An 8,526-nucleotide genomic window follows, 5' to 3' on the forward strand; every position below is an offset into this window, starting at 1 on the left:
TAAAAAATAAGGATAAAAAATGATGTATAATATTTTTTTACGAAATCTATCAGTGTAGTGATACACGATTTATATTATATACAGCCTTAACTTTCATATGTTTATACTAACAGACTTTGAGAGAATCTTATTAGTTGAGAAAAAAGTAACTAGACAAATAGAACAATTTAAAAAAAGTACAGTTTCTTAAATAAAAAATTCTTCTCTACACACTTTTCAAATTATTAATTTCACAATACATAATAATATTCTAGAGAGTAAATTTTCCTTTATTAAATTAATCTCTAAACAAAATAATATAGTTATTTGTATGCATATCGAGTTTCACATACTAGGAAATTTTCTACTTTCTAATTTATATTATTAACGCAAAGTAGTTCACGTAAGTGGCGTTAAGACGCAAATTAGGTGAATTTCGAAAACTCGAGGAATTAATTTAAGGTAGGCGATATTAATTTATGATTACGTTGTAGGTCGATAAGTTTCAGGTATTCGATTAACAGTCAACGTCACCGCTTCTCACAGGAACAATGAATCGAGTGTCTCTCGACTTTTAAAGCCGATATTCCAATATAAATATCGGTGATTTAGATTCAAAAAGGGTGCAAGCTTCGTATTCTTGGCATAAAACCAGAAATAGTGTGGCCCACTTGCATTCGTTAGTTCGAAGTGGATTTGTCAGCACGGGCAACTCGAGTTAGCGCGAAGAGACTGCTTTCTTCATTAAAATGTAGAGTGTTCGTCTTATTACCGGCCATCGTTTTCCATCGTAAATGACAGGTGAACGAAGAGAATGAACAATTTTCATATTTTAAACATTTATAATTACAGATAAACCATAAAATGACAACATTTTGGACAATTAAAATAATTGTATATTAATTAAATTAATTTAATTAAATTAAATTAATAAATTATTTAATTTATGAACTAAGTAATAAGGTTATCGCGTGAGCGAATAAATTATATTATCGATATCATGCCTCCAATGAGTTTCGAAGGTTTGATGTAAATATATTATGACATAATTTGAAACTGTTAAATATATGTATGTAAAACAGAATAGGAAATATGTTTCTCGAATTCACGTTTGTCATTCACGATATAATAATAATTTTGTTACATGCTTTCTTTTAAAAAATTTAATCAAAAAACAATTTTCGAAATATTAATAATTAATCAAATTTTGTGATTGCACGACAAAGACATGAAATAATATTTCACTGAATTTATCTTTGGATAAAATACTTTTTTTTTAACATTATCATTAATAAAAATCAGCTTATAAATTTTCTAAATTATATATAATTATAAAGTATTCATAAATTAGAGATTTTCTGCTCGTTAACTCATTCAATTTATCCACAAATAAAACCGCCTCATTTCTCTCACTCTCCCGGGAACATTATTAAAATTACTTTCCATCTGTCGCATGTAACACTGATATTCGTTACCATCATTATAAAGCTTTTGATTCTGACGAATTTCTCATCTGTCTGTATTAAAGTTAAAGTTAAACGAGATCAAATAGAAGAGAAGATTTAAAGAAAGAGAAGAAAATATAGGAATATTTTTATCACGAATCGTTTTTTTCCATGTAGACTGAAAATATTCTAGACTTAATATAGTCACGTTTGTATGTCAAGTTAACTCTTGTGTTAACATCTAAGTTTTCTTGATACAAAGTTCCTGTTTCTTTTACAAAATGTTCAAATCTTTATTTATTACATTTCTTTCAACTTATATTACAAATTTGAGATTTTATTATCCAAAAATGATTAAAAATTAAATAATTTTATTTACAGTATTTATCTTTTTACTGATTGCAAAACGAATTTAAGTCGAGAAATCTAATCTAATCTAATACATGAAGTAATGGAAGAATGATAATGGAAACGCAGATTTGCAAAGAAAATATAAAAGAGAGAACTATCGACGACTGTCTACGATATTCTAGTCGAAACGATGTAATCTCATAAACGTCTCGTATCTCGATTACATCGAATGGATTTAATTTGTCACCCCCTATTGGACAGCTTGTCAATATTTATCAGCTGTTTCCATTTGTTTTATTGCGTCCTAGACGAGAAGGTTCGACATAGATTATCCTTGCTTATCCCTTTCTCATTCTTTTCCCAGTTTTATGAAGCAATAGTGAAGTTAATTGTCATCGAAGATGATTTTCACAGTCCTGTTTATTAAATAAGAAATTTAATATTGCAACATTAAGATTACCATTAACATTTAATTTTATTTTATTAAGTTCTAATAAAATAGTGATCTTATTTTTAAAAGAACAAAAATTAAATTGTATCATTTTTTCTGTTAATATCTATCGACATCAGACATTAACTCAATAAAAATAGAATAAATTCCCTTTAAAATAAGAATAAAAAGAATATTCTACTCCAATCCAAAGTTACAATAAATCGAAATATGCCAATTTTTTCATCAAAAATTCATGATACCCTTTGTCAGTACGTGAAAAAGCATCCCCCAAAAAACTGATAAACACTATGAAGGCTTCTATCCCTTTAAAATGAATTCTAAATTGTTACTTTATTCTTATTTTGTTGAAAGCTATGGTATTTCAAAGATTGATAATTTTTTTTTTTACATATACAGAAAAATAGGTTGTTTTTCTTTCAAAATGAGTTCAAAAGGACTATTGTATTTAGTGTTCATCTAAAATTACAATAATTATTGGTGTTATATAATAAATTTTGTTATGTGACAGTAAATATATTATGCATCTATCGTATAATTCATTATATTGTCTCTATTTATTTTACTTTTAAATCTAGTTAAAAAGTTTGTCAAGAATTATTTTTCATTATCTTCATTAATATTTAAATCAATCGATTATTAATAACAAAATAAAGAAAAATGATTCTTGTCCATAATTTTCATGTTCATCTTACTTTTATTTATTTATTTATTTTTTTTTTTCTATATAATTATATAATTGATTCCAACTTCAATTTAAAAATAATCATTCAAGAAAAGAGAAGAGCAGGTATTTTTAAAACCTATATCTAAGAGAATTCCATTTTGCAAAACGATAAAAGCGTCGTTAACCAGCTCGTAGAAATGGAGCCGTGAGAAAAGCATTAGATGTCGATGTAGTAAGTAAATTTCTCCGCAAAAAAATCGAGTAACGTCGAAGTTGCAGGATAATGGCGTTTCGCATGCAGCGGTGGAAACTTTTCCTATAACGAACGAAAATAAAACGATTCGAAAGTTCGGGGGAGAAATTGGAGAAGAAAAAATTTCATGTAACAAAGAGGGGAGAGGGGAAAAGCGCGAAAGAAAATTGTTAAAAAATTTTTAAACTTAAAATGGGATGGGAGAAACATTTTCCATTTTTAACAATTAAACTTAAAAGAGATTAAAGCGCTTAATTTACAAAATATTTCGATATCTCTTTCTGTAATTATTAATGAAAATAAAAATTCTATAATTATGATAAAATTTACTCGATTTCGAATGAATATTCTATTTTCTATCCACGAAGCAAGGCATTTCTGGAAAATTTTTATCTCTGTTAATAGGGAAAATGGAGGAGTTCAATGATTTTATAGAATTTATTCTCATTAGCAGTGGAATATTTTTATTTAGTTCAAAATTCATTTTAGTTGTGTTTCAAGTTTATTTCATTCTATTTTCATCAAATTCTCTTACAATTCCGCATAATTTATCCTCTCCTAAGAATAAAATATTTCTCACCGTTCAATTTTCCTCGTACGACCAACATTTTATTAAAAAATATTCAACCGATATCAGCTTTCTAATCTCCATACTTTTCTTTTAGTTCCAGCAAAAACGACTGGGGAAGTTCTTCTCGGGGAAGTAGACATAGCGGTGCAAGAAGATGGTAGGAATGAAATAACGACGGAAGAATCGTATCCGAAAAAATGCATCGTCGATGAGAATACGTATTCACACGGGCAGACGGTAGGTAAACAGAAATCACGATCACTCCCCACCCCTTTCCTTCTTTCCGCCATTTTATTTATTTTATTTTATTTTTTAATCGACTCTCACAATTATAAGATACGAACGAATACGTGGAACGATGCCAGAGATTTTTGTTTTCATAGATAGATAGATATACGTGAAATGAAATACCATTTTGATAATGTTTGCGTACATGGAGATTAATGCACCTGAAATCCAACAAACGTTTCCGTGTGTTTCGAGTAAAACGCTTACACGTATCGTTCGATAAAGGGGTTTTGAAAAATACACGGGAAATAAAATATTCATCGGATCTATCGCAGTATCGTGCGAGACAATTTCAAAACGCAAGTATCCGGCAGTATTTTATTTCATTTTGAAAAGTAAATTTGTATTTTTATATAATTTATCATTTTAATTTTAAATTGAAATAGACAGAAAATATTTTGGGACACTGGGGAAAAAGATTTGTCATTTCTTTGCAACAAGGATTTTTTTTTAATTTTCACTTTAATTTTTGTTAAAATCTAATAAATTGTACATTTTTTTTATAAAATTTTGATATTGTCACGTTTGAATTCGACAAGAACGAATAATGGAAATATACAATTAATTGATAGATACGTACGAGATACATACACGAACGTTAATTAATAATAGAGATCAATAACAATGGCTGCGTGGAATCAATGTGTATATGCCAATTAACGCAGTTAACAGTTTCCCGCTTTCGATTGTCTCTTCTAATATTTATTCAATCCTTATCTCTCGTATCCTGTCTACGTATTAATAATCTGATATGAATATTCGTAGATATATATATATATTCTCACACGTGCTTTTATTGCTTTAAACAGCACGTGCTTCGAACACGAAAGAAGAAAGAGAAAAAATTTTCACTCGATACGTTTGAAATAATATAGTACAGATGTATGTTTCGAATGAATCAATCAAAAAGACGGAATCGAATGTGTATCAAAGATATTCGAAATATGGAATGCTCGAGCAAATTCGGACAAAGTCGGGTAAGCTCGGGAAAAATCGGACGGGCTCGAGTAAATACCGATAATACCGACCGATCCAATACATTATTCTATGTTTATTCTTTATTATATTCTCTTTTGTGCTTCAGACAATCTGAAAAAATTCTTTTAAAAATTCAGAAAAATTGATTAATGTAATTTCAAATATCTATTTCGAGGTTAAATTTATCTATATATAAATATTTTATTCTTCGAATATATAGAAATATTCGATTGTTCTTTCTCAATATCCAATTGCATATTCTCTCTTTTCGAGTCTAACAAATATCCTATCCTTTCTATGTGACTGATACAAGCTCTATCCGCCATAATTTTCAATCAACCTTCAGTAACTTTACCTCAAAGCTAACATTCATCATATTTCTCATATAAATTCTCGATTACCCTCTTTGAATACAAACGAATCTTTGTTTCTGAAGTCTGAAGCGATAGCGATTTCGTGAATAAATCTGTGTTTCTATGCATCAAATTAACTCAATTAAATTGAATAACTATAACTATAAGATAGAAACGATTTGATTAAACGATATAACAGTTTCAAAAATATCTATATTTGGTCATCTCTGGACCAAAGGCTCATCGTACAATTTGTACCAAATTTCACTTCGGTTTTGTAATAAAATCGATAAATCTTCGATGTATGGCGTGATATCACAAACAAGTTCCATTTTGCCAATCGCATTATTACGTTATTGGCTACCTTGCGGAATTTTCTCGCAGTGAGACATGCATCCTGCTGCACGTCGAACAGGCGCGTCACGTTCCAATAATGTTATCGATGTTACCGACCGAACACAGGGATAAACTCGGACGTTAATAACGAACGAATGAACGAACGGAAGGCGATCTCGACAAGGGGCCACTGTGAAAAATGAAATACGTGCAACGAAACGATTATATAGTTCATTGCTATCGTCTCGAAGGCTGGATGAATGGCAAGTCTCGAACAAGGTTCAATTTGTGGACTGTATCTTTTCGATATCGTTACGTGATATCAATACAAAGTGAATGATTCCGAAATGTTTATTATTTTCATTTTATTTTTTCAAAAGATTTTACTTGTAATAAAATTTATTTTTCACTGAAATTATTTCAATTATTCTTTTGATTCTAAAATATCTATTTTTTTTTTAAATCATTTAAAAAGTTTACCAGTTTCGTCATACATAAAATAATACGAAAAAAATTCGAATACAATTGAAAAGATAAGATTGAAAAAAATTAATTAACAAGATCGATATTTACAAATATTTCTAGTATTTCTTTCAATAATGATATGTCGTAAAAAAAAAAATTCGAAATCTAGTATTTTTTATATATTTCGTTGAAAATTGGTAAAAATAAGAAGAAAAGCGAAGCGTATTAAAAGAGCTCGACGAGTCGACGAAACGTGTCATTAATTACTATACACGCTGCTCTCGTAACGAAGAAACGTGAATCCGTCGCGACGGCGTCGCCTCTCGAAATTCATTGGAAGTCATCCCGCAGGGCCACCATTAATTAATAATATTAACGCTCGACGTGGCATCGACGAGCAAAAGGACATCTTTCGAAAAGAGAAGAGAAAAAAGGGAGAAAAGGGGAAAAGAGAAAAAAGATAGTAGATAGTAGAAATCGAATGAAATCGAGGAAGGAAGAAAAATATTAATTTAAAAAAAATAATATAATAATTATTCGAATTAAAAAGGAATTGTAATAATAATAATAATATAAAATCTAATGAAAGAAGAAAGAAAGAAAAGTGGATCAAATTAAAATTAAAAGCAAAAGCAGAGAATAATAATAAGAAGAAAAAGATTTGAAATTGAAAAACGTTAACGCGGGAAATTTGAAAAGATTTCTCTTCTGACGACCTATTAATTGGATAAACAAAAAGCCGTGAAATTTTACAATTGACATAATAATATTATAAAATTGGGATAAAATTGTAGAAATTTGGAACAATTCGAGAAGATTGTTTCGAAAATTTTCGAAACATCGATCATCTTGTTGTAACGGTTATTACGTTTCATGATAATTATTCGGGGAAAAAATCGAGAAGAATCGTCATCAAAAAAAAAAAAAATTAACGCAAGCGGCAGACAAAAAAAAAAACGAAGAGAAAAATGGAGGGTGAAGAGTCGGAGAAACGTCACGAAATTATTAATTTCACGACGCGACGATTTTCGATCTATTCTCACAGGTGTTGCCCGATAACGCTTCATCCTATTAATTGGACACCTATCTCGAGAGAGGGACTGTTGTTACTCGCACAAACTTCTGACGAATGTCAGTGAAATATTTATGACGCGTCGAGAACACTTGCGAAAATATAAAATTCGAACGAAGATTATAAATAAAAATTCTACTCTTCAAATTTAAATTTCCAATTTTTTTTTATCTATTCCTCTTCACGAACCAGTATTGTTTATTTAAATTGTAAAATACAGAGATTTAAACGAAGATTGAAAATTAAAATATTGAAAATTTATATTCTTTTTTTTTTTATTTATTTATTCATCTACCAAGAATAATTGTTTATTTCAATCCTTCGTATTTATTGCAAATGTGGGCGGAATACGTTTCCAGAATTCAGATTGATTAGCGATAGATGAAGATCTTGTTAAATCTTAACAATCACGTTCGAATAAGCCCTCTTCAACGAATCACCGAAATACACACATATATCTTTTAATACGTGAATTGAAAAAATTGAACTGTGCATTGTTGCACAATATTTTTGGAATCGAAGATAAATTCTGTTTGAAATGAAAAAATAAACTTTCTAACTATCCTGATTTTCATTTAATTAATTGTAATTTATGACATTATTCGCTGAAATTAAACAATTTTATTTATAATTTTATTACCGAATGTTCCCAGCAGCGCTATTTCATTTGCATACGCTCTTACTATTACATCTTACAAAATCGTAATATCTCTCTCTCTCTCTCTCTCCTCCAAAGAGCCCAATCCAAACAAGGTATCCAGCTACAGGATAAAACCCCCTTTTCCCTGTTTTCGTCATAATCGTAATAGCGAACGTATGAATTTTCTCGTTCCAGATACCGTCGTACGACCCGAACTCTCATTGCATGTGCGTCGCCGGCGAGGTGTATTGTTGGTGGCAGAATTACAATCCGAGCACCGACCCCTCCGCCGGCCCCTCGTTCCTCCCATCGACCACGATAGAAAGTAATTACACGCCGTCCCTGGAAGGAAGCACGGACGCCGTAGACAGTTTCGAAGCTTCCGGTGATCCAGCGCAGGAGGCATCGCTCGAGCAACAACAGGGATACGGGGAGATTAACGCGACCTATTCCTCGACTACATCGCAACCGGCCCCAACTACGTGTCTCGTCATGGGTAATGGATCAACTCGCTTCTCCCCACCACCTTCTCCCTATTTCTCTCTCCGCGATTCTTCGCCGCGAGATATCGATTCATACGCGCGGTTAGAAAGCCGTGGAGGAGTGGGGGAAGAAGGAAGGGGGGAGCGCAATTAGTCTCGCGTCGCGCGGACGGATTTCCCCTATACGGAAATATA

At 30.9% G+C, this 8,526-nt stretch overlaps 1 protein-coding gene across 3 annotated transcripts in view; it reads left to right on the forward strand.

The window, feature by feature from the left end:
* The window catches only part of LOC107998536 (kielin/chordin-like protein), a 77,631-nt gene that overhangs the window by 61,993 nt on the left and 7,112 nt on the right, over positions 1-8,526 (forward strand). Inside the window, exons 1-4 of one of the 3 annotated variants that reach the window (XM_028667082.2) lie at positions 350-441; positions 526-780; positions 3,812-3,954; positions 8,045-8,345. In XM_028667082.2, coding sequence (XP_028522883.2) covers positions 774-780; positions 3,812-3,954; positions 8,045-8,345 — 451 coding nt within the window. In that variant the 5' untranslated portion in view covers positions 350-441; positions 526-773. The other 2 variants (XM_062081196.1, XM_017057851.3) reach the window with 2 other exon arrangements.

The sequence above is a fragment of the Apis cerana genome, linkage group LG11 (assembly GCF_029169275.1).
Source record: "Apis cerana isolate GH-2021 linkage group LG11, AcerK_1.0, whole genome shotgun sequence".
In the NCBI taxonomy this organism is placed as follows: domain Eukaryota; kingdom Metazoa; phylum Arthropoda; class Insecta; order Hymenoptera; family Apidae; genus Apis; species Apis cerana.